At 43.4% G+C, this 27,317-nt stretch overlaps 2 protein-coding genes across 2 annotated transcripts in view; one reads left to right on the forward strand and one right to left on the reverse strand.

Moving 5' to 3' along the window:
* The first annotated feature begins 17,015 nt into the window (after nt 1-17,015).
* On the forward strand, nt 17,016-20,691 carry LOC311098032 (interferon-induced protein 44-like). Its single transcript, XM_084138080.1, has 7 exons — nt 17,016-17,440; nt 17,566-17,599; nt 18,283-18,475; nt 18,602-18,748; nt 18,835-18,973; nt 19,286-19,386; nt 19,508-20,691. Exons 1-7 carry the CDS (start codon nt 17,320-17,322, stop codon nt 19,679-19,681), a joined length of 909 nt encoding a protein of 302 aa, XP_083994206.1. The 5' UTR covers nt 17,016-17,319; the 3' UTR covers nt 19,682-20,691.
* A 681-nt stretch (nt 20,692-21,372) lies between these two features.
* LOC311071717 (putative ATP-dependent RNA helicase DDX47) overlaps nt 21,373-27,317 on the reverse strand; it is a 6,391-nt gene continuing 446 nt past the window's right edge. Inside the window, exons 2-5 of the mRNA XM_084096235.1 lie at nt 27,290-27,317; nt 24,952-25,022; nt 23,118-23,247; nt 21,373-23,047 (exon numbers count right to left, since the gene is read on the reverse strand). The exon at nt 27,290-27,317 is cut by the window's right edge and continues 110 nt beyond it. Of these exons, the coding sequence (XP_083952361.1) occupies nt 22,904-23,047; nt 23,118-23,247; nt 24,952-25,022; nt 27,290-27,317 (373 nt within the window). The 3' untranslated portion in view covers nt 21,373-22,903. The remainder of the gene's footprint in view (nt 23,048-23,117; nt 23,248-24,951; nt 25,023-27,289) is intronic.

A 27,317-nucleotide genomic window follows, 5' to 3' on the forward strand; every position in this document is an offset into this window, starting at 1 on the left:
TGAAGCAAGACACACGGTGAGATCCAGAAGTGGGGGGTCGAGGCACAGCGATGAAGCAAGACACACGGTGAGATCCAGAAGTGGGGGGTCGAGGCACAGCGATGAAGCAAGACACACGGTGAGATCCAGAAGTGGGGGGTCGAGGCACAGCGATGAAGCAAGACACACTGTGAGATCCAGAAGTGGGGGGTCGAGGCACAGCGATGAAGCAAGACACACGGTGAGATCCAGAAGTGGGGGGGGTCGAGGCACAGCGATGAAGCAAGACACACTGTGAGATCCAGAAGTGGGGGGTCGAGGCACAGCGATGAAGCAAGACACACTGTGAGATCCAGAAGTGGGGGGGTCGAGGCACAGCGATGAAGCAAGACACACGGTGAGATCCAGAAGTGGGGGGTCGAGGCACAGCGATGAAGCAAGACACACTGTGAGATCCAGAAGTGGGGGGTCGAGGCACAGCGGTGAAGCAAGACACACTGTGAGATCCAGAAGTGGGGGGTCGAGGCACAGCGATGAAGCAAGACACACGGTGAGATCCAGAAGTGGGGGGGTCGAGGCACAGCGATGAAGCAAGACACACTGTGAGATCCAGAAGTGGGGGGTCGAGGCACAGCGATGAAGCAAGACACACTGTGAGATCCAGAAGTGGGGGGGTCGAGGCACAGCGATGAAGCAAGACACACGGTGAGATCCAGAAGTGGGGGGTCGAGGCACAGCGATGAAGCAAGACACACTGTGAGATCCAGAAGTGGGGGGTCGAGGCACAGCGATGAAGCAAGACACACGGTGAGATCCAGAAGTGGGGGGGTCGAGGCACAGCGATGAAGCAAGACACACGGTGAGATCCAGAAGTGGGGGGTCGAGGCACAGCGATGAAGCAAGACACACGGTGAGATCCAGAAGTGGGGGGTCGAGGCACAGCGATGAAGCAAGACACACGGTGAGATCCAGAAGTGGGGGGTCGAGGCACAGCGGTGAAGCAAGACACACTGTGAGATCCAGAAGTGGGGGGTCGAGGCACAGCGATAAAGCAAGACACACGGTGAGATCCAGAAGTGGGGGGGGTCGAGGCACAGCGATGAAGCAAGACACACTGTGAGATCCAGAAGTGGGGGGTCGAGGCACAGCGATGAAGCAAGACACACGGTGAGATCCAGAAGTGGGGGGTCGAGGCACAGCGATGAAGCAAGACACACGGTGAGATCCAGAAGTGGGGGGTCGAGGCACAGCGATGAAGCAAGACACACTGTGAGATCCAGAAGTGGGGGGTCGAGGCACAGCGATGAAGCAAGACACACGGTGAGATCCAGAAGTGGGGGGTCGAGGCACAGCGGTGAAGCAAGACACACTGTGAGATCCAGAAGTGGGGGGTCGAGGCACAGCGGTGAAGCAAGACACACTGTGAGATCCAGAAGTGGGGGGGTCGAGGCACAGCGATGAAGCAAGACACACGGTGAGATCCAGAAGTGGGGGGTCGAGGCACAGCGATGAAGCAAGACACACTGTGAGATCCAGAAGTGGGGGGTCGAGGCACAGCGGTGAAGCAAGACACACTGTGAGATCCAGAAGTGGGGGGTCGAGGCACAGCGGTGAAGCAAGACACACTGTGAGATCCAGAAGTGGGGGGTCGAGGCACAGCGATGAAGCAAGACACACTGTGAGATCCAGAAGTGGGGGTTCGAGGCACAGCGATGAAGCAAGACACACTGTGAGATCCAGAAGTGGGGGGTTGAGGCACAGCGGTGAAGCAAGACACACTGTGAGATCCAGAAGTGGGGGGTCGAGGCACAGCGATGAAGCAAGACACACTGTGAGATCCAGAAACGATGGATCACGCCACAGTGGTGAAGCAAGACACACTGTGAGATCCAGAAGTGGGGGGTCGAGGCACAGCGATGAAGCAAGACACACTGTGAGATCCAGGAATGATCACAGCACACATCACGGCATAAGATCAACAGCAACCCCACCACCCCTTGGCAGGCCAAGGCATGGTGAGTTCTATTTCTGAAGTGCAAGATGAGTAGTGCAGTGAGTAGCACGTGTACTCATTATTGTTAGAATATAACCCATTTTTGGGGGGTTGTAAGGCGGCCCCAATATCTTGAAAATGTTGTGATGTAGTAATTGCTGAATCAGACTTTCTGTGGTGCAGATGCAGTGACCAACAGAAGATGGACTTTCCCATTGCCTTGGAGTGGTAGGTTATCGATGTGTGACAGTGTCAGGACACTGAGCAAGAGTGTTGTGATTACTGGCTTCTAACATGTCAGGTCATATTAGTTTGAAACGTCTTAGGAGATATCACCTTTTTATCAGACCACCACGTTTTCAAGAACAAATCATCTTACAGTAAATAACATTTAACATTTAGTTGCAAACCCTTGCTTGCAACTGTCTTATGCCAGTGACCCATTAACATCACAAAACATAATGTTGGTCATAAAAATGCAAACTGTATTGGTAAAACTCAAGGCTAAAATAAACCCTAGTCATGCAGCACTATTTAATGTTCTAACAATCAACCTAAAAGTAAACGTGGGCAACGAGAACCACCTGTCAGTCACATGTTCCCATACAAGGGGTGATATAAGTTGTTTAACAGATCTAGATGTACTGTAAATACCAGGAAATGAAAGCTGACATTCTGATCTTTAGTCTCACATTCGTATTTTTTTCTAAAATCCAAATGTCTTCAATGTACAACAAAAATAAATAAATTTGCCTTGCTGTTCCCATAACTTTGGAGATGACTGTAATGATTGTGATCTTCATTTGTGTTTATTGATTTCAGTGTACCAGAAAAAAGTCCTAGACATACTCGCTGACATAAGAACTTGCTTAAAGCAAAGCCAACCTGCCAGTTCACCAGTAAACATCGAAAGGATGGAGACTTTGGAGGACTTTGACCGTGAAGAGGAATGTCTCCATGATGCGGAGGCCTATGATGCTTTGGTAGTTGTATAAGTATGGAAGTAAAAGATAACTAGCTTTATACAATACAATGCACTCACTCATTGTTAGGTTATTTTGGGGAGGGCCAGTCAACCTTATTGACTTATGAAGTTATTCTAACAGGTGTTGCAAATATCAAAAGTTGGTGGAAAGACCACCAAGGACTGTGTCTACAAAGCCCTTGACAGGTACGTTAGTACAGTATGGATTTTCTGTAATGTCCAGGTGCTTTATGTTTTTCAATGTCTGAATCACAATCAGCTTCATTGGCCATCTATGCATTGGTGCATGCATGCAGGAGCACCTTATTGGCTACCAAGACAGAGGATAGGAAATTACCTGGTTTTGACCCCGGAATTAAGCCCACAAATATCCATCATGGCGGCGGCCAATTTTAGCCCGTTTAGGCTGAGTTTGCTAGCCTAGCACAGCCAATAGAAATGCGAGGGGAGGGGGGAGGGGGGGGGGGAGGGGGAAGGGGAGAAGCTTCTCACTGTCTCCAGTTATATTAATATCTCCATGGCGTAAACCCCCCTGACTGACATGACTGTGTGTATGCAGAATACTATTTGTGTATGTGTTTGTGGCCACAGAACATACTTTCTCCTATTGATTTCTAAATGTAAATTCTTTTCCTTTAGACTCTTCTCTAATGCCGTAATGGCATCTTTTAATATGAAGGGGAGGGGGCAAAAAGGCAAGAGGCCTTTTGGAAACACAAAAATGTACAGAGCACTACAAGGTAAGGCCAGATAAAAAAAAAAAAGAGGGACTTGATGTATGACTGCAGGGTGCCTTTGTATGATAGTAATTATGTGTGTTTTTGTACTTGTGCAGATTGAGTTATGAAGTTCGACCAAACTGCTACAGAGGACTCCATTAGAACTTTCACCTCAGAACACCTTAAACACGCACCACAAAGAAGTGGAGGTGGAGGGTTCACTCCACATAGTCACTGATCATGTACACACGCATGTCACTTAAATGACAATTAATAGGTAATCTTCATTGACATTTAAGTGGAATTACTGAACTTAAATATACAAGCTTGATAAAAATTATCATTCTAGAAGAAAATTTCAAATGGCACTTAAAGGCTTTTGCATCAACTCTTCATACATAGAGTATATATATATATATATATATATATATATATAAATATAATATACTCTCTCTCACACACACACACACACACACACACAGCAGTCAGTTACTCAGACACTCAACATTTGCGTCTTGTTTTGCACAGATTTAGTTTAGCACTTGTGTGATAGTTGTGTTTAACTGAAATTGTACAGAGCATACAGTGATTTACAAAAAATAAAAAATAAAAATGAGTGGGGATTGAATTGATTTCTTAAACCTCTGTGCATAACTGTATGCCTATCCCTTTCCAGAGGGTGGAGGGCCTGTTTTCTGTACCAGTTAATTTTCCTGGAGCTTTGTTTGGCTCAGAGGCAGGTTTGAACTGGAAATGGATGGATTAGGCTACATTGGAATGTGTTTCCAGTTATGTGGTGGAAAGGAAAGCAATCAAATGAAGCAACAGAAAAAATGAACTGGAACAGTTGAAATGAGACAAAGGTTATGAACAGTGCAGTATAAAAGCACTGTCTGCACCTCTTGAGGTCCTCTGGACGTTAATAAGGACGTTTGTTGGACGACTAAATAAGACGTCGTTTGGCGTCACAGTCTGCACCTTTAAGGTATCAAAATGGGACGTCCACAATGACCACATTTGGAGTACAATTAGCCCTTATACAGAGGTCCTCTGGTCGTTAGTACAGGACGATCATTAGACAACAAAAAAAGACGTCGTCTGGCGTTACAGTCTGCACCCATAGGGGACCAAAATGAGACGTCCACAACGACCATATCTGGAAGTCCTGTGGAAGTCGATACAGGAGGTTCGGTAGACGGCGGAAAAATACGTTGATTGGCGTCACAGTCTGCACCCTCCTGATACCGACATAGGACGGACAAGCACACCGTTGAAACTACGTCATCTGGAGGTAACTTTGCGCAGGGGGTATACTCACTTAAAAAATTATTGTAATCAATCCACCATAAAAACATGGTTTCTACACTATAATAAAAAACATGGTTAATTTAGCAAATGTCCTTAAAGGATTAGTTCACCTCAAAGTTGAAAATTGTGTCATCATTTACATCCCGCGATCAATAGATTCATAGCAGCTAAGCCTAGTTTGCAGATTCTTATAGTATAAGACTGTGACAGTTCCTTTCTGTCTAAAGATACAATATAACGTTATATTCTCAGTTCACTCGTTGTAAAGCTCCCATGCTGAGTTTTATTTTATTTTTTATCATAAACTAAGTTAGACAAGTTACACATGCTAGCAACACATAACATTAATACATTGGAATACCGTATGCACTAATAATATTGTTCTAATCACGTTTAGATTCTCAATTTAATACACTAACATTATATATTGATGTAGCGCTAGCAGAATAATAAAGTTTTAATGTTACCTTCCGTAGATTGCAATATGTCCGTTGTTAAAATTCTTTGTCCATATTCCTTGTTTGTTCTTCATTTACATCCAGCAACTCGCTCAAAATAAACATTTAGCAGACCGATGTAAAATAATCCATGTTTTAAACGATGTAAAACCCACAGAATAGGCTAGGTTTGGATCTTGAAGATCCCGCGCAGCAGCAAAGCAAACACCGACTCACTCAACTGACGTTTATTCAAACTTGACTCCTAAAGGCGCGCATAGTTGTCATTGGCTAGATTCCTGGATGACAGTCAGAATAAACAGAGAATAACCAATCATGCTCAAAACAGCTAGGAGAGACAGCCAATAGTGTGGCAACATTGCAATTACAGGAAAAAAAAAAAAAAAAAAAAAAAAAAAAAAATATATATATATATATATATATATATATATATATATAAATATATTATGTGCTATTTATTTGGTTGTATTTGTAGGCTGGCTGTTATATTTAATCAATTGGTTAAATTGTTTTTTCATTGCAGTGCATGATTAAAAATTAAACAATAACAATGAAAGATTAAAAATACTGTAACTGAACTGACCATATATAATATTTATTTACCACTGTTCTGATAAAGTGCAATTTAATAGAGCAAACAGTATATTAAACAGAGCAAACACTGCATATATTCATATACAATTCTGGATGTAGATCTATATGAAAATCTAATGAATTGGTATCATGGTGGTGACAGTTACATTCATGTGACCCATAATGACCCATTTACACATTCACAAATTCTTGACCTTTCCTTTAGAAACACTCTTATGCCTAATAATGTCAACATCCCTTTTCACCCTGTGTGGCACTGGTACACAACCTGTTGGTTTAGAGTTAATCCTCTGTCCAACACAACACTTTGCTAACATTGGCATAATTATATACAAGTTACAACATATACCCCGGGTTTCACACTTCACAGGCAAGCCTGTAGTCCCAGACTAAAATGCATGTTTGAGCTGTATTACCTGAAAGCAACTTGTACTGACATATCTTATGGCAGTGCCATTGTTTTGTCTCAAGATGCACGCCAGTAATGTTTTTTTTTTTCTAAGGCACATTTTTAAAAGCTATAATTAAATACCCAAATTGCACTAAGGACAAATCCTGGCTTTATCTAAACCCTGTCTGTGAAACCGGGTCTGGGTTAGAAATTAAGGGTTAAGATTAACCCTAACCTTAACCTTAAGACTTGTCTACAGACTTTTATTTAACGGCATGGTGTTAACTGCAGTGGTTAGGCCTTTAGCATTGATAAAGGACAAACATCTTCTCACTGTTTAGTAAAGATTGTTTGTATGGATTGTCCCTAAACTAGAGCTATTGAGGCATTCAAGACATACACATAAAGATCGTATTTACAAATTGAACACACATGAACGCCGCCACAATGATGAAAATATGAGTAGGAAGTTTGGGATTTTCTTTAATCCACAATCTTATGAGTGTGTCAGTGAGAAACATTGTGGAATACCACAATACTTGGGTATTTAGCAGTTACATTGTCAGGCTTTTCTATTTACGATGAAGTAAGCTAATGCCTGCACAAAATATGACAGTATTATAGTATAACAATATAACTTGTAGGCTAATGATACATTTTACAGTGGCTTCATAAATTAATTTAAAACATAAAAAAAAAAAAAAATAGTAAAACCTAGTGATGGGGACGAGACCGCCTATGCCGAGTCCGAGTCAAGACCGAGTCTTTGAAGGGTCGAGTCCGAGTCGAGACCGAGTCCGTTGGTTTTCAAATTCAGTCGAGTCCGAGTCAAGACCGAGTCTTTGAAAGGTCGAGACCGAGTCGAGACCAAGTCCGTTGGTTTTCAAATTCAGTCGAGTCCGAGTCAAGACCGAGTCTTTGAGGAAGCAAGTCCGAGTCGAGACTGAGTCTTTAGGAGTTGAGACCAAGACCATAAAAACATGTCAGTTTTCATACTCATGATTTAATATCACCCCAGTTAATAATCAACAGTTAGGCCTACAGACTAAGCTAGATTGGGAATTGTTTAGAGGAGCAGTCTTAACATCTTAATATGGACTATGCTTTTACTATCATTACAAAAATCCTTACCACATGCATCATCTTCTGCCTATTTTTCTAAACTGCTTCAACAGTGCTGCTCTGTCATCAACATGTTAAGCCCACCCTGACTTTTTTAATCATAGTTAGGACATGCAGAGCAAATTAAAATTTTCTAGTGGTATGTATTCTAGTGGACTAGTGATGGGGACGAGACCGCCTATGCCGAGTCCGAGTCAAGACCGAGTCTTTGAAGGAACAAGTGCGAGTCGAGTCCGAGAAAGCAGAAACCGAGACCGGACTCGAGTACTACATCACTAGTAAAACCTCATGAATACAAACTTCCCAGGAGGACTTAAAAGCGCCATGTGTGCATCATGAACCCTGTTGGTGTCTGACCAGCAAGATCAATTTAACAGTTAATGATATAGTCCGTAAATTAACAGTCAGTTAATTAATTTACAGATATTGTTTGTCATTTTGTTCTGAACTAGTTCTGGCTGTCAGTCATTGACTGTTTCTAGATTTCAACGGACGTCCAGATTATAGTCAGTATGAACGTCTTTTCTGAACTAGTTCTGGCTGTCTGTGGACGTTTAGATTATGGCCATATTGGACATCTTTATTCACGTCATTTATGGACTGTTTCTGGATGTCAACGGACGTCCAGATTATAGTCAGTATGAACGTCTTTTCTGAACTAGTTCTGGCTGTCTGTGGACGTTTAGATTATGGCCATATTGGACATCTTTATTCACGTCATTTATGGACTGTTTCTGGATGTCAACGGATGTCCAGATTATAGTCAGTATGAACGTCTTTTCTGAACTAGTTCTGGCTGTCTGTGGACGTTTAGATTATGGCCATATTGGACATCTTTATTCACGTCATTTATGGACTGTTTCTGGATGTCAACGGACGTCCAGATTACAGTCAGTATGAACGTCTTTTCTGAACTAGTTCTGGCTGTCTGTGGACGTTTAGATTATGGCCATATTGGACATCTTTATTCACGTCATTTATGGACTGTTTCTGGATGTCAACGGACGTCCAGATTATAGTCAGTATGAACGTCTTTTCTGAACTAGTTCTGGCTGTCAGTGGACGTTTAGATTATGGCCAGATTTGACATCTTTATTCACGTCATTTATGGACTGTTTCTGGATGTCAACGGACGTCCAGATTATAGTCAGTATGAACGTCTTTTCTGAACTAGTTCTGGCTGTCTGTGGACGTTTAGATTATGGCCATATTGGACATCTTTATTCACGTCATTTATGGACTGTTTCTGGATGTCAACGGACGTCCAGATTATAGCCAGTATGAACGTCTTTTTTGAACTAGTTCTGGCTGTCTGTGGACGTTTAGATTATGGCCATATTGGACATCTTTATTCACGTCATTTATGGACTGTTTCTGGATGTCAACGGACGTCCAGATTACAGTCAGTATGAACGTCTTTTCTGAACTAGTTCTGGCTGTCTGTGGACGTTTAGATTATGGCCATATTGGACATCTTTATTCACGTCATTTATGGACTGTTTCTGGATGTCAACGGACGTCCAGATTATAGTCAGTATGAACGTCTTTTCTGAACTAGTTCTGGCTGTCAGTGGACGTTTAGATTATGGCCAGATTTGACATCTTTATTCACGTCATTTATGGACTGTTTCTGGATGTCAACGGACGTCCAGATTATAGTCAGTATGAACGTCTTTTCTGAACTAGTTCTGGCTGTCTGTGGACGTTTAGATTATGGCCATATTGGACATCTTTATTCACGTCATTTATGGACTGTTTCTGGATGTCAACGGACGTCCAGATTATAGCCAGTATGAACGTCTTTTTTGAACTAGTTCTGGCTGTCTGTGGACGTTTAGATTATGGCCATATTGGACATCTTTATTCACGTCATTTATGGACTGTTTCTGGATGTCAACGGACGTCCAGATTACAGTCAGTATGAACGTCTTTTCTGAACTAGTTCTGGCTGTCTGTGGACGTTTAGATTATGGCCATATTGGACATCTTTATTCACGTCATTTATGGACTGTTTCTGGATGTCAACGGACGTCCAGATTATAGTCAGTATGAACGTCTTTTCTGAACTAGTTCTGGCTGTCAGTGGACGTTTAGATTATGGCCAGATTTGACATCTTTATTCACGTCATTTATGGACTGTTTCTGGATGTCAACGGACGTCCAGATTATAGTCAGTATGAACGTCTTTTCTGAACTAGTTCTGGCTGTCTGTGGACGTTTAGATTATGGCCATATTGGACATCTTTATTCACGTCATTTATGGACTGTTTCTGGATGTCAACGGACGTCCAGATTATAGTCAGTATGAACGTCTTTTTTGAACTAGTTCTGGCTGTCTGTGGACGTTTAGATTATGGCCATATTGGACATCTTTATTCGCGTCATTTATGGACTGTTTCTGGATGTCAACGGACGTCCAGATTATAGTCAGTATGAACGTCTTTTCTGAACTAGTTCTGGCTGTCAGTGGACGTTTAGATTATGGCCGGATTGGACATCTTTATTCACGTCATTTATGGACTGTTTCTGGATGTCAACGGACGTCCAGATTATAGTCAGTATGAACGTCTTTTCTGAACTAGTTCTGGCTGTCAGTAGACGTTTAGATTATGGCCGGATTGGACATAATTTCTCAGTGTCATTAATCGACTAATTCTGGCTGTCAATGGACGTTCAGATCATGGCCTGGACGGGCGGACTTGATATCAACCTGTTTTGTACGTCCACAGACGTCGCTTGCTCAGTGGGTCGTCTTGGTTGAAAACAGCGATAACTTTTACGTTATAGTTGGTGCCCTCTAGGGTTGGAATTTGGTGGCAGGTAGGCTAGATAGCTGATCAAAACGCAAAATCTGCCAATAAAAGTGGTTCCGCTTATCTTCTGACAAACGGATCTGATAACTACAGTATGTAGAATTCCAACAATCAGTGTTGATATTTAAGGGAACGGGGAAAAACAATCATGTTATGATTTTAACATGATAAAAAAAAATCAGAGATTGCAAGTATTCTGATAATTTATAATAGGCCAACATAACATGCATGTGGCAGATTTAATACCACAAGGAAATTTATTAAATATCATATTCCTTATTAATTATAATATAAAAGACATATTTATTAAAAACATAATATAAAATACATATTTATTAAAAACATACGGTGTTCCGTAGGCTACAGTAGGCCTACAACAAATGTTTTTAATAAATGTGTACTAGTACTACTAATATTGTTAATATTTATAATATTATTATTAATAATAATAGTATATTGATTAGTTGAATCTAGCTCATATAGCCTATGTTTGTAAAGACGATTTAATTTGAAGAATAACAAATGTTAAATAAAATTACAATTAGGATATATTTTGGAGTGTTTCTAATTCATTAGCTAAAGTTCTCTATGTAAAACCTTTAAAATTAGTAATTATAATTTTTCACATGAATAGCCTAGGCTACATGATGTTCAGTTAGCCTACGTTTTTATGGAAAAAAAATTGTATTTAATCATTTCCTCTGCGCAGAAACATAACTAATTAATCAGAAAGTGGTATCATCACACTTACTTTGGCAGTAGCCACAGCTGGACAAAGTATTGGCTGCTGGAGATGCCGCTACGAGTCACTTGGCTTATGGAGATGCCGCTACGAGTCACTTGGCTGTTGGAGATGCCGCTATACGAGATGCCGCTGGAGCGACAGCTGGCTGTTGGAGATGCCGCCGCAATTTCAGCTTTGTAGGCCTACAGCTTATTTGAATTAATATCAGAATTGTGCAGCACATCAGAAACTCATTTCTGTATTAACTGAACTCATTTCTGTATTAACGGAATAACCGTTTATATCATATTTAATAATTCAAATTAATATTTAATAAACAGCATTTTCTGAAACATGAAAGTGATATTGACACTTCTTGCTGGAAACTTATAACGTTACATAGCCTGTATCTTAGGCTACTCAGAACAATTGCAGCTTTCTCTGATGTAATGGAGAATCAGAAACTCAAAACTTTATTTACAAAGGATATGCTTACACATAGCTATATGCTACTCTGTGGTAGCTACATAATGTTATTTAGTTAAAATGCAGTTAATAAAATAAAAAATATTGATTGCTGGAGATGCCGCTGCACCGGAAAGTCCTGTCCGCTGGAGATGCCGGTCACTGATGGCCGCTGGAGATGCCGGTCACTGATGGCCGCTGGAGATGCCGCTCACTGATGGCCGCTGGAGATGCCGCTCACTGATGGCCGCTGGAGATGCCGCTCACTGATGGCCGCTGGAGATGCCGCTCACTGATGGCCGCTGGAGATGCCGCTCACTGATGGCCGCTGGAGATGCCGCTCACTGATGGCCGCTGGAGATGCCGCTCACTGATGGCCGCTGGAGATGCCGCTCACTGATGGCCGCTGGAGATGCCGGTCACTGATGGCCGCTGGAGATGCCGCTCACTGATGGCCGCTGGAGATGCCGCTCCCGCATTTGGCCGCTGGAGATGCCGCTCACTGATGGCCGCTGGAGATGCCGCTCCCGCATTTGGCCGCTGGAGATGCCGCTCACTGATGGCCGCTGGAGATGCCGCTGGAGATGCCGCTCACTGATGGCCGCTGGAGATGCCGCTCACTGATGGCCGCTGGAGATGCCGCTCACTGATGGCCACTGGAAACGCCGCTCCCGCATTTGGCCGCTGGAGATGCCGCTCACTGATGGCAGCTGGAGATGCCGCTGGAGATGCCGCTCACTGATGGCCGCTGGAGATGCCGCTCACTGATGGCCGCTGGAGATGCCGCTCACTGATGGCCGCTGGAGATGCCGCTCCCGCATTTGGCCGCTGGAGATGCCGCTCACTGATGGCCGCTGGAGATGCCGCTCACTGATGGCCGCTGGAGATGCCGCTCACTGATGGCCGCTGGAGATGCCGCTCACTGATGGCCGCTGGAAACGCCGCTCCCGCATTTGGCCGCTGGAGATGCCGCTCACTGATGGCAGCTGGAGATGCCGCTGGAGATGCCGCTCACTGATGGCCGCTGGAGATGCCGCTCACTGATGGCCGCTGGAGATGCCGCTCCCGCATTTGGCCGCTGGAGATGCCGCTCACTGATGGCAGCTGGAGATGCCGCTGGAGATGCCGCTCACTGATGGCCGCTGGAGATGCCGCTCACTGATGGCCGCTGGAGATGCCGCTCACTGATGGCCGCTGGAGATGCCGCTCACTGATGGCCGCTGGAGATGCCGCTCACTGATGGCCGCTGGAGATGCCGCTCACTGATGGCCGCTGGAGATGCCGGTCACTGATGGCCGCTGGAGATGCCGCTCACTGATGGCCGCTGGAGATGCCGCTCCCGCATTTGGCCGCTGGAGATGCCGCTCACTGATGGCCGCTGGAGATGCCGCTCCCGCATTTGGCCGCTGGAGATGCCGCTCACTGATGGCCGCTGGAGATGCCGCTGGAGATGCCGCTCACTGATGGCCGCTGGAGATGCCGCTCACTGATGGCCGCTGGAGATGCCGCTCACTGATGGCCACTGGAAACGCCGCTCCCGCATTTGGCCGCTGGAGATGCCGCTCACTGATGGCAGCTGGAGATGCCGCTGGAGATGCCGCTCACTGATGGCCGCTGGAGATGCCGCTCACTGATGGCCGCTGGAGATGCCGCTCACTGATGGCCGCTGGAGATGCCGCTCCCGCATTTGGCCGCTGGAGATGCCGCTCACTGATGGCCGCTGGAGATGCCGCTCACTGATGGCCGCTGGAGATGCCGCTCACTGATGGCCGCTGGAGATGCCGCTCACTGATGGCCGCTGGAAACGCCGCTCCCGCATTTGGCCGCTGGAGATGCCGCTCACTGATGGCAGCTGGAGATGCCGCTGGAGATGCCGCTCACTGATGGCCGCTGGAGATGCCGCTCACTGATGGCCGCTGGAGATGCCGCTCCCGCATTTGGCCGCTGGAGATGCCGCTCACTGATGGCAGCTGGAGATGCCGCTGGAGATGCCGCTCACTGATGGCCGCTGGAGATGCCGCTCACTGATGGCAGCTGGAGATGCCGCTCCCGCATTTGGCCGCTGGAGATGCCGCTCACTGATGGCTGCTGGAGATGCCGCTGGAGATGCCGGTCACTGATGGCCGCTGGAGATGCCGCTCACTGATGGCCGCTGGAGATGCCGCTCACTGATGGCCGCTGGAGATGCCGCCCACTGATGGCCGCTGGAGATGCCGCTCACTGATGGCCGCTGGAGATGCCGCTGGAGATGCCGCTGGAGATGCCGCTCACTGATGGCCGCTGGAGATGCCGCTCACTGATGGCCGCTGGAGATGCCGCTCACTGATGGCCGCTGGAGATGCCGCTCACTGATGGCCGCTGGAGATGCCGCCCACTGATGGCCGCTGGAGATGCCGCTGGAGATGCCGCTCACTGATGGCCGCTGGAGATGCCGCTCACTGATGGCCGCTGGAGATGCCGCTCACTGATGGCAGCTGGAGATGCCGCTCCCGCATTTGGCCGCTGGAGATGCCGCTCACTGATGGCAGCTGGAGATGCCGCTGGAGATGCCGCTCACTGATGGCCGCTGGAGATGCCGCTCACTGATGGCAGCTGGAGATGCCGCTGGAGATGCCGCTCACTGATGGCCGCTGGAGATGCCGCTCACTGATGGCCGCTGGAGATGCCGCTCACTGATGGCAGCTGGAGATGCCGCTCCCGCATTTGGCCGCTGGAGATGCCGCTCACTGATGGCCGCTGGAGATGCCGCTCACTGATGGCTGCTGGAGATGCCGCTCACTGATGGCTGCTGGAGATGCCGCTGGAGATGCCGCTCACTGATGGCTGCTGGAGATGCCGCTCACTGATGGCTGCTGGAGATGCCGCTGGAGATGCCGCTCACTGATGGCCGCTGGAGATGCCGCTCACTGATGGCCGCTGGAGATGCCGCTCACTGATGGCAGCTGGAGATGCCGCTCCCGCATTTGGCCGCTGGAGATGCCGCTCACTGATGGCCGCTGGAGATGCCGCTCACTGATGGCCGCTGGAGATGCCGCTCACTGATGGCCGCTGGAGATGCCGCTGGAGATGCCGCTCACTGATGGCAGCTGGAGATGCCGCCGGAAGTGCCGCTTCGAGATGCTGATGCCGCATTTTGCGCTAGCCCTTACTGCGTTTTTTTAGCAGTCTATGTTTCAAAGTAAATTGATCATTTCTCACATACGTAGAGGGACAAACACAGCCATGCAGTCAGTCCTCAGACAATAATAACACCTTTCATCTTGCGGCAACACAAAGATGTAGCTGCAACGGATCCAAAACAAAGTCTGCCTAGTTGATTCTTATCAGTGTTTATACAAGTGCGGTTGATGCAAAAGTTATAAAGCTGTGCACCTCTTTGGTGCGGCCATTTCACACTCGACAAGATGAAGAAAAGCTACACGATCACCGAAGCAGTGGACTTTACTGAACCAGACAGCGAACCGGAGTCTGATGGCAGTGAAACGGAGAGCGCGTCAGATGAGGATGTGGAGATTCAGCTGACATCGGATTCTGACTCCTCATCTGACTCAACTCAGAGTGAGGAATTGGATGACACACAGGAGACAGCTGATCCTATGTGGACATCCAAAAATGGACTCCACTGGTCACCCACTAACGCCGAGACGCTCCGCTTCGTGCCACCCAAGATAACGACACCCGGACCGACACATTACGCAACAGCTCGCATCGTGGACCCTAGGTCTGCATGATGTGTACGGAGACAGGCACAGGTTATAGTAACATAGTAGAAATCAGGAAAATGTTTGCAGTATGTCAATTATATGAAAAATGGTACCAACTGGTGGAAAACAGTAAAAAGTAAATATTTTACCCCAAGGCTTGGTAATGACAGGGTATTTGAATAGAAATTATTATTTTATGCCACTAATCTTTGACATATTCAAGACTGTGATAATCCAAAGCCAAGGTTTTCACTTTGCATTTAGTGTATGGAAAATAATTACATTTTTGTGTTTTTTCTCTTGGTATCGTCACCACAACCAAAACTGGAATTTAAAGGGTTAAAATCCTGAAATTAAATTCATATTTTGTAGTTATGATGAGGACTGATGCTGGTTAAAAGATTTAACTCAGTAAAAGTGGAAAAAAAAATAATATATAATATTTTAGACAGTGTTTAATATGTTAACATTTGGTCCATAACATGCTAAGTGTGATTTTCTTTTTTAAATCTGACATAACACAAAATCTTTAAATGCACCAGAAAAACTTTTGCCACTAATCTTTGACATATTCAAGACTGTGATAATCCAAAGCTAAAGTTTTCACTTTGCATTTAGTGTATGGAAAATAATTACATTTTTGTGTTTTTTCCTCTTATACATTTTGATGGTATCATCACCAAAACTGGAATTTAAAGGGTTAAAATCCTGAAATTAAATAAATATTTGGTAGTTATGATGAGGACTGATGCTGGTTAAAAGATTTAACTCAGTAAAAGTGGAAAATAATAATAATATATAATAGTTTTATGGCAGTGTTTAGAGTGGACATTTTTGTCCCTTAATGCACTCAACGTCGTAAAATATATAATGCAGCACAAAGTTTAAATCAAAGTGCTAAAATCAGGGTAGAAAATAACCTATGTATCAATGATGACAGTTTTGATGTAATTCTATTAACATTATAAGAACAACACAGGAAATAAAAATTGATCAATGACTGATCAAAACAATCTCTGTTACCTTAAATTATACGTTTATCTCTGTAAAGCTGCTTTGAAACAATCTACATTGTTAAAAGCGCTATATAAAGATGAAGATGACTTAACTTGACATACTGTGTATCTGACACATCGATTGGCAAGCCATCTACGTAAATGATTTTGTTTGAAGTGCTTAATATAAAGAACATCTTATGTTTTAGACAACTTTGTGCACAGCTCATGCTGTGAGTTATTTTTCAGATGTGTTTACAACAAAGTATGTTGATTTAAACGATATTGTCCCATTCAGGGGTTTGAAATTACATTCCACACAGAGAAGTTCTGCATGTACAGTGGTTAAAACAGTGCTGAATTTGTTTAGCACACAAGCGTAGTGAACCAAAAGACATGTACCGAAAACTTTTGGTGCAAATACATGTACTGTTACAACCCTAATATATAGTATATCTCCACAAAGATAATAAAATTATGAAAACAATTCATAAAATGTTTTGGAAATTCCTATAGTGCTGGTTTAGACCCTACTCTGAAGTAGGAGCTAAATGAGTTCCTAGAAATAAAATCGTTCCTAGTTCCTGCGGTGCGAACACGCCTAAATCCTTTTATTATAAAGTGTCATCCAAAAATGCCAAATTACATTTACATTTATGCATTTGGCAGACACTTTTATCCAAAGCGACTTACACTGCATTTCCAAGGTAGACATTTACATTCTTATCAGTTCTTGCTTTCCCTGGAAATTGAACCCATGACCTTGGCATTGCTAGCGCCAGCACCCTACTGTTAGAGCTACAGGAAAGCTCTGTCCAGATAGTTCTGTTCTGTAGGTGTGGATTTTAGGGGTGGGATTTCATTTGCATAGGAATGTGTGACAAAGATAAACGTCAAACTGAAACTTTAAAAAAAAGTATAAAACTGGAATTTTGGTAGGAGCCTCGACACGGGTCTTCAGAGCTGCGGTGAGAGAGAAACAAGTTGCTTTCGCTTTGCCCTTAATTTTAGGGAGATATTGCTGATATAGATATTCATAATTTAGGAGGAAAACAACATAAAAACAAAGATGGGATCATCACAATCAACAGGAAATATTTCAGGATCAAATATTTCAGGATCAAACATAATTGCTCCAGTCAATGTAAATTTGTGTAGAAGTTTGCCACCCACACGAGTGTCAAACCCAGGTAAGAGGATCATTTAATTCCAGATATACAGTACAACTTTTACATGAGTTGTATTAATATTTAATGGGGAGAACATAAAACAAAGAACATACCAAAGTAACTATGATCTATGTTTTTTCTTCTAGAACTGGACACACCATGGAGAGAATTTGATTGGACGTAAGTTGGTTGCTTAGTATCCTAGACTATATGTCATTCATGATGTTGATTATTTTAGAGTATTATTATAAAGAGTTTTACATCATGGATAGTACTTATTTTCACCAACACCAAATGCATGTAGAAACAAGTCAATAACTTTTCTTTTTATTCCTGCTTATTTGTCCCTTGTATAATTAATTTTAAAGGCACATCAAAGCATTTAATGCACAGCTGAATATTAAAAATTAAATCTGAATATTTGAATATTCATCAAGATACAAAATAAGAACTGATTATTAAAATAATAACCCCAACTTACCTAATGCACTTTCTGAATAAGCTGTTTTGAAGTGCAATAGTATAGTATTTCAGTAAGTTTTGAGTATAGTCACTATAATTTTTCTTTCTTTTTTTAACTTTTATATTATTTGGGGAAATTATGTAAAATGTATAGCCTACTCATGGACATTTTTAAAGGTACACTGTGTAGGTTTTTAAGTATTTTATTAGCTAAAATCAATGTCTTTATTCATAAATATGTCCTCATTGGTGTAAAATTACCTCTGCCAATGATCTGACTTATAGCAAAAAAATTCTTATCTTTGTTTATGGGACGGGTAAGTCCACGGAGGCTTCCATGTCACGATATAAATATTATGCCCAGTGTCCATTGTGTACAGAATTGTCTTTTGCTTTTATAGTCTGAAAGAAGCCCTGAAAGAGAATCTAGAAAACTTCACTCTGGATAATCCAGATGTAAAGGACATCAAGATCCTGGTAACTGGAGAAGTTGGAGCAGGAAAGTCCAGCTTTATTCTCTCAATCAATAATGCCTTTCAAGGGCGGATCACCTCTAGAGCGCTAGTGAATTCGCCTGGTGGTGACACACAAGAAGTAAGTATTTGTCACCTATACAGTAGTTGCATGTTGACCTGTAACCATTTTAGGTAATTGGGTTAGGGTTTCTGGGAAATTCTTTGCAAATATTTGTGCTTATATATATTTGGTCTTCATTTGTAGCTTAAAGGATTCTCCATCAAAAGTGGGAACAAATCTTTGCCCTTCGTCTTCACGGACATAATGGAAATAGAACCTGATGCATTTGCTGGGTCACAAACAGATGACATCATCAATGCTGTGTTTCGAAACGTGAAGGATGGCTGTGAAGTAATAAACCCCTATATTGTGATAACATTTCAACATAAAGTTTGTGTGCAATAGGTTTGACATTGAACATGAATTTCCAATCTTAGTTCAATGCAGAGCAGCCACCCAACCTCTCCGGTCAGGCTTCCTGCCTGGTTTACGTCATAGCCGCAGACACAGTCCTGTTCACAGATGATAAACTTATTGACCAGCTGACGATCATCCGCAAGAGAATCAGTGAAGCGGGTAAATCTGACCACTGAATGTTTATGTTTTGTATGAGTTCGCATACATGTTGGGTTAGGGTGTGTGTGTGTGTGTGTGTGTGTGTGTTTTCAATGCATAGATGGACAAAATCCAGGTACAGGCTGCATTTTAATGCCAAGTGCAAAGAGGGCGTGTTACAAAACTCAGCTTTTCTGCATAATTATCTATATGACCCAGACAGTATGGGTCAGTAATGTAGATGTGTACAACAAACTGCCACAATAATGCTCAAAGTTGTTGAGGGAAAAAACTTGTGATAGAACCTTTACATTGCCTCTGCATTTGCTGTAGGGATTCCTCAAGTGGTTGTGATGACCAAAGTGGATGAAGCATGTCCGCTGGTCAACAACGATCTGAGGAAGATCTACACTAGCAAGAAGATCAAAGAGAAGGTATGTGATATCATCCAAATACATGTGCATGTTATATTGCAAGTATATATTGCTCATGCTGATCTGATTTTGTCTAATAGCTACATGTAATTTCCTGACCTAACGTTCTGTTCCTGGCCAGATGGAGTTGTGCAGTGACAAACTGGGTTTGCCATTGTCTAACATCTTCCCAGTGAAGAACTACCATGAAGAGATTAACACAGAGGATGACATTGATGTTCTGATCCTAAAGGCACTTGAACAGATTGTTCAAATTGCCAACAATAATTTGGAGGACAGTTGCTCCAAAAAATAAAATAAAAATCACACACACAGACACAGACACACATATGTATAGTTATTAATATAGTTATTAGATCGTGGATTAAAATGACTATAGAATTATGTTTTGTGTGACTCAAAATCAAAAGTTGAAAATTAATAGAAAGATTTTTTTAAGAAAAGAAAAGTTATGATATAAAATCTTTCTACATTTAAAATTAAAACTATTAAATTACATAAATATAATGGGACTAATATAGCACTAATATATACTTATCCTCCTAATATATGACAATCTTGTATTTTAGATTGTACAAAACATGTATTAACAAAATGACTTGTGCTTATTGAGATCTGTTGAATAAATCCCATTTAATCTTGAATTGTTCTTTTTTTTTCTTGACAATACATGCATTAAGCCTGTGGGTATCTGGAGCAATCAGACTGAGAGAAAGCATACCTTTCTTGCAATTCATGTTGGAACGGCATCATTTTCCCCTCCCATCTCATATTTGTTCCTTTGGGCTCCGTAGAATTGAAATCTGAGACTTTCATTCCAGCGGTTACTGTGATTTCCTAAGTAGGCTATATATATTCCACAGACTGAAACAGTGGCAAGAATAAACATCAGAAGCAACATACGCCATAAGCGTATGAAAAAAAATGTATTTTTTGTTTTAGCGTATGTTTTACCATTTAAGGGGTGGTATAATGCCCTGTTTACAAGATGTAAAATAGATCTCTGATGTCTTCAGTGTGTGTGTGTGTGTGTGAAGTTTTAGCTCAAAATACCCCACATATATTTTTATATAGCATGTTAACCTGATAATATCCAGGGCCATTTTGGGGGATTTCCGCCTGGATTTGCCTACCCAAATAGAAAAGCCTGAAATTTCATCATTGCTTTGTCAAAATGGACAATGTTGGTGTAATTTTAACAGTGATAAACATTTATGTATATGTTGTCTTGAGCTGTAATAAAAAACAAAACAAAAAAAGTGGTCTCTAGATGATTTGTTTCCTCTAGATGGCAGCAAACACTGGCAAAAAGTTAGTTGTTTTTTTTAACTAACATGAACAATACAATACATTTTTCAGCATGAACTAACAATGAGCAATACATTTACTACTGTTTTTGTTCATCTTTGTTAATGTTAATAAAAATAAAGCTGTTCATTGTTTGTTCATGTTAGTTCACAGTGCATTAACTAAAGTTCAGTATAAAGGCATGGTGTGTTTAATATGGTGTTAAAAGGCATGGTGTTGTCTCTTAATTGTCTGACGAAGAGCCTGCGTGCTCGAAACGTTACCACCGGTGTGTGAGTTTATCATCACATTTTTCACATTTTCGGAGTTCTGGTGTGCTGACTTTTTTTCCTTTTTTATAACTGCGTCTTAATGCAGATCATCTGTTGTTCTCACTACTCTGAGGAAAGATTTGTTTTACCAACGTTTATGTTACATCAGTCATTCACGCTGGAGCTCGGCTAATGTACACATTGCATACATGCACTTGTTATTGATACAGTTTCCACGTGTTCACCGCAATATATTAGAAAAATAAAAACCTCTGGATGTTTCATTACCAGAAACTTACCTGTTCTTCAGGTTCTTCAAATGTTCTTCATTTATATGAGTGAAACACTTCTCCGTATAACCAGGACCAATTAAAAGCACCACTTACTACAGCTTACGCCAAAAAGAACACCTACAAATGTCAAATAATACAATGTTAAACTTTATTTAGAGGTATAGCAAGTAAACTGTCCAGTCACATTTATAAACACATGGGCAGGTGATGAGAAAAGCATAAGGGTTAGATAAAAGCTGGAGACACATGCTAATGAGGCACGTCTCCCGTCCGTCCTCCGCTGTCTTTTCCTGACAGATCCGCTCCTTATAAAGCACAACTGCAACAGCAATCATAGTCTGTTCCAGTTAGACTCAGTTATCGAGGCGAGTAACCAGTGGTGTAGTGGTAAAAAAAGAGGTGGGTAAACTATAAATTCTGGTGGACCACGACGTGGGCACCCGGTAAGTTGGGCCACTGCCTACCGGTGTATGTGTATCCTGATGACATCGCTATAGGCTATCATTTGATGGTACTACCAAGGGTATCACTGGTTGTTCCCTCATCATAGGTCACACAATCACTATTCAATTCATACATTAATCTAAGTTCTTGTTAAAGAGACTCAAGAAGGAATAATATGGTTGAAATCTATAAAGTTTACTAAATGACAAAACAGAGAGATCAAAAATATTTAAGAGAGATAGAGAGGGAGGCTTATATCCAGGGCTTCCAATGCAATGCACTTGTGTATAATGATTAGGGATTTGGGATTATTTTCATAGTCGATTAATCTGTTGAATATTTCCTCGATTAATTGATTAATTTTTTGGTCTATCAGAAAAATGTGGATCAGTGTTTCCATGTAGAGGGAAAGTCTTAAACCTGGTGCAGGCTTGACTCCCTCTGAATCTCTTGTACAGTTGGGTTTTGACATGCTCCCTACATTAAACCAGCTGCCTGTAATGAATTAAAAAATCCCTTTTTTGCATTGTTTTAATGATTTCCTGTTGCGGCTGCGATCAAGTTTCATTCTCGCGCAGCTTGTTTAGTAACTTCACGAGCGTGTGTTTTCTGCTACGTGTGTGCGCCATTCTCTTTGTTCCGTGTGTGCGTGTGTGTGTGTGTGTGTGTGTGTGTGTGTGTCGGCGCGCTGCGCTCTCTGCTCCGTGTTTGTGCTACGCGTTCTGCTCTGTCGTTAACGGCCCAAATGCTCGAATCATGTACCGATCGGCGATAACGCACTGGAAAAACAAAGTCCGCTCAAATAACGTGAAATTTAGAGGTGGAAAAACGCAATGTAGAGGTGGATAAACGCACTTTGGAGGTGGGCAAACGCTATTTCCGAATTTTGGGAGGTGCGTAAACGGCGTTTACGTGCGTTTAGCCTCCACTACATCCCTGCGAGTAACCGAGAGCGCTGTTGTTCTGTGCGCTGAGTCTCCGGACTCCAGAGTTCCTTCGCCGAGTCCGAACCGCCAAAAACACAAGTCCGACTTGCCCTTGAGAAACGCCTCTAAAAGAAGTAACGCTGTGGCCTGTTCTCTGCTAAAGGGGGACGCGGCTTCAAAGAAATTCATAATGCACATGTTTATATTATCTTAAAGGGACAGTTCACTCAAGATGGAGAAGAGTATGCAGCATTTATTAGATAGACAGGGAGAACTACAGACGTCAGCCTGCTCTTCATCTTCCTCTCTTGAAGCCGCCACCGCGCGTCCCTCTGAAGGAGCCGCCCTTGACCATCTTCCTCACGCCGCTCGACTGCTCGCCGCCCTCTTCCTCGGCCGCTCGGGGCCGCTTCCTCTTCTCGCTGCTCTCCTTCATCTCCTGACAGAGGAAACACAGCCGTCACACACACTCACACCGCAGTACCTGATCACATGGCAGGAGGACGTACGATGCGTGCGAATCGCTGAGCCTCGCTCACTCGCTCCACCAGCATCATTACTTCCTCTTCCTGTGTGGGGAAGGCGGGCAGCTTCTTCCCGATCAGTGTCTCGATGCGCTGCAACAGCTCCACGTCATACCTGCACACACACACACACACACACACACACACACAGACACAGACACAGAGAGAGCGTCAGAAGCCAGTGAGAGCTTTTCCCCTCCAGAGACTTTCTGAAGTCGCCAGGCTTCATTCACATGATCAACACAGTTGCTCAGAAGCTCTGAAGAGGGACTTAATCAAGACTTCTTCAGACCTGCACTAATAAAGTCCTTCACTGGTTCATCAGTTCTTAAGCCAATAATAGCGCAGTCTCCATCCAAAGTTGTGAATTTTACTTGTGCACAAAATGGGATGTTTGCTATGCGCTTTTTAAGAATTCATCTCTGCGTTTCCATCCAGTGGTTTTATATGCGACATCCCATAATTCACACACACATACACTCACCTAAAGGATTATTAGGAACATCATACTAATACTGTGTTTGACCCCCTTTCGCCTTCAGAACTGCCTTAATTCTACGTGGCATTGATTCAGCAAGGTGCTGAAAGCATTCTTTAGAAATGTTGGCCCATATTGATAGGATAGCATCTTGCAGTTGATGGAGATTTGTGGGATGCACATCCAGGGCACGAAGCTCCCGTTCCACCACATCCCAAAGATGCTCTATTGGGTTGAGATCTGGTGACTGTGGGGGCCATTTTAGTACAGTGAACTCATTGTCATGTTCAAGAAACCAATTTGAAATGATTCGAGCTTTGTGACATGGTACATTATCCTGCTGGAAGTAGCCATCAGAGGATGGGTACATGGTGGTCATAAAGGGATGGACATGGTCAGAAACAATGCTCAGGTAGGCCGTGGCATTTAAACAATGCCCAATTGGCACTAAGGGGCCTAAAGTGTGCCAAGAAAACATCTCCCACACCATTACACCACCACCACCAGCCTGCACAGTGGTAACAAGGCATGATGGATCCATGTTCTCATTCTGTTTACGCCAAATTCTGACTCTACCATCTGAATGTCTCAACAGAAATCGAGACTCATCAGACCAGGCAACATTTTTCCAGTCTTCAACTGTCCAATTTTGGTGAGCTCGTGCAAATTGTAGCCTCTTTTTCCTATTTGTAGTGGAGATGAGTGGTACCCGGTGGGGTCTTCTGCTGTTGTAGCCCATCCGCCTCAAGGTTGTGCGTGTTGTGGCTTCACAAATGCTTTGCTGCATACCTCGGTTGTAACGAGTGGTTATTTCAGTCAAAGTTGCTCTTCTATCAGCTTGAATCAGTCGGCCCATTCTCCTCTGACCTCTAGCATCAACAAGGCATTTTCGCCCACAGGACTGCCGCATACTGGATGTTTTTCCCTTTTCATACCATTCTTTGTAAACCCTAGAAATGGTTGTGCGTGAAAATCCCAGTAACTGAGCAGATTGTGAAATACTCAGACCGGCCCGTCTGGCACCAACAACCATGCCACGCTCAAAATTGCTTAAATCACCTTTCTTTCCCATTCTGACATTCAGTTTGGAGTTCAGGAGATTGTCTTGACCAGGACCACACCCCTAAATGCATTGAAGCAACTGCCATGTGATTGGTTGATTAGATAATTGCATTAATGAGAAATTGAACAGGTGTTCCTAATAATCCTTTAGGTGAGTGTAGGTGCATGGAAACACTGAAGATGAAGCTAGTAACACGTCGATTCTCCTGAACGCAGATTCTAAGGCCTGAGATAGACAGCAGAATCACTGAACGACTGAGGAAGGGAGGAGTGACTGACTGTGTGACGAAGGTGATGGATTTCTCAGATCTCCCTGCTCTCGCCGTGCGGCCCACGCGGTGGATGTAGTCCTGCGGAGAACACAGCTAGCGTTAGCAAACACACAGGCCAACACTTCCTCAAAGGGTTTTAATCAAGTAAATCAATTCAAATTAACAACAGCATCTGACTCCAGTATTCTTCTATTAAATAAGCAACACACAAACAGACAGTAATCACTAAAACAGTTTTTCAGGACTATATTAATGCTAATCAAGTGTTTTTATTATTATTATTATTATTATTATTATTATGATTAAGCATCAGATGATTGACAGTCAGTTAAAGTTCAAACCTGTGTGTGTGTAATATTCTCTCGTCTCTGAAACTCTCGATATTTCACAGAATCTCACGTTAAGCTCATTCGAGCTTCTGTTTTCCACATGTGACGTTACGTTCAAACGACCATCTAGAGTCAAACTGATATGAACCATCATTATGCTGCGTTCACACCGAACGCGAATTGAGCGTCTGGAACGAGTGATTTCCATGTTACGTCAATGTAAAGACTGGAGGTCCTGCGGCGCGATAGACGCGTTTAATGCGTTTAATGTTTGCGTGAAAGAGGCAAATTGAGCGTCTGCAGCGAGTGATTTCATTTGGTGCTTTTTGCATCTGACGCCGGAGTAGAAAAATCTGAACTTTGGCGTCTGTTCGCACCGCGTTAACCAATCAGGAGCCTGCTTGCTGCTGTCACGTGGTGAAGTGACGTGGTAAACGGGGGCAGGCCCGCTTTTCAGTTTATAATGTTATTTTATATGTTTGGCCTCAAATTATTTTGTAATATGACTAACGCCTGGTGTGGTTCTAATGCACAAAGCAAATCTTTTATCACATCATAACTTGATTTCAATATTTATTCCATATCTAAATCTAGATTATATGAAACATAATTATTCTAATGTAAAGACAACCAATATACTTTAGTGTATAAGAACATAGTTCGTGTCTGGGCAGTGTTGCGTGAGAAAAAAAAAAGAAAAACAATTCACAGGACAGGTTAATTACTTTTGGAGGCTCCAGTTATCATTGAAGCTAAAATAAATGACGGGAAATATTATGTGGGTCAGGGTGCGGGTGATCCTCGCTTTGATGGGGGACAACAGGTCATCAAACTGGGCGCGGGACAGGTGGAAGCACCGCTGAGAGCGGCCGTCATCCAGCCACAGCTGCTGGAGCAAGTGGTGAAACTCCCAAACTGGGTTCGCCTCCGGAGGGTCTGGTGGACCCAAGTACGGCGACGGTGACCCCTACGCCGCTGATGACCCCTACGCCGCTGTCCTGCTCTCCAGAGCACATACGAGCGGTGACTCTCTCGATGAATGCTAGATCAGCATCAGCCATCTTGCAAACAGACAACCGCCTAGCACCTGCCCCTCCCACGAGAAGAATTTCACCTCGAATGCACGTCTATTCCGCTTCAAACGCTCGCTTTATCGGCGCGTCCAATTCGCCTTGGATGCGCGAGTGGATTCAAAATGTTCAAGTGTCCAACTAGACACGATATACGCAAATTAAATCTTCAATCTAATTGGCCCGTTCCAACACCGGGAAGAAAAAAAAAAGAAAAGAAAAAAATACCACACTGGTCTTTGTGACGCCACGATTGATTGCGCCCGGTGTGAACTGCTCTACATTTAAATGTATACATTCACACTCAGTGTGAGGCCCTTCAGTTGTGTAAAAACACGGGTCGCTCTTCACATTTGTCTGAACAAACGCGCTGACTGAAAGTACAGTTTCAATCTCTGGCAGTAGGTGGCGCTTATGGAACAGCAGAAATACAGTGGTTACCTTTGTAAACAAAGCAGCACTGTGCTTATAAACTACTTCATTAGGCATTATTCAGAGTAACGAGGCTAGATTCTGAGCAAAGCATCACAATCCATGTCCTGCCCGCTTTCACTGTTTCACTCAGGCATATTTATAATAGCACATGCTACTCTAACAGGTTTAACTCAAGCCCCGTCAGGCAGCCATGTTTGCTGTCGCAGCTCTTCTACCTTGGAGTGTGTGGGGATGTCGAAGTAACTCGTGTACCTTGGAGTGTGTGGGGATGTAGAAGTTACTCGTGTACCTTGGAGTGTGTGGGGATGTAGAAGTAACTCGTGTACCTTGGAGTGTGTGGGGATGTAGAAGTTGCTCGTGTACCTTGGAGTGTGTGGGGATGTAGAAGTTACTCGTGTACCTTGGAGTGTGTGGAGATGTCGAAGTAACTTGTGTACCTTGGAGTGTGTGGGGATGTCGAAGTTACTCGTGTACCTTGGAGTGTGTGGGGATGTCGAAGTAACTCGTGTACCCTGGAGTGTGTGGGGATGTCGAAGTTG

This window comes from Abramis brama (genome assembly GCF_963993115.1).
Source record: "Abramis brama genome assembly, chromosome: 1".
Classification (NCBI taxonomy): Eukaryota; Metazoa; Chordata; class Actinopteri; order Cypriniformes; family Leuciscidae; genus Abramis; species Abramis brama.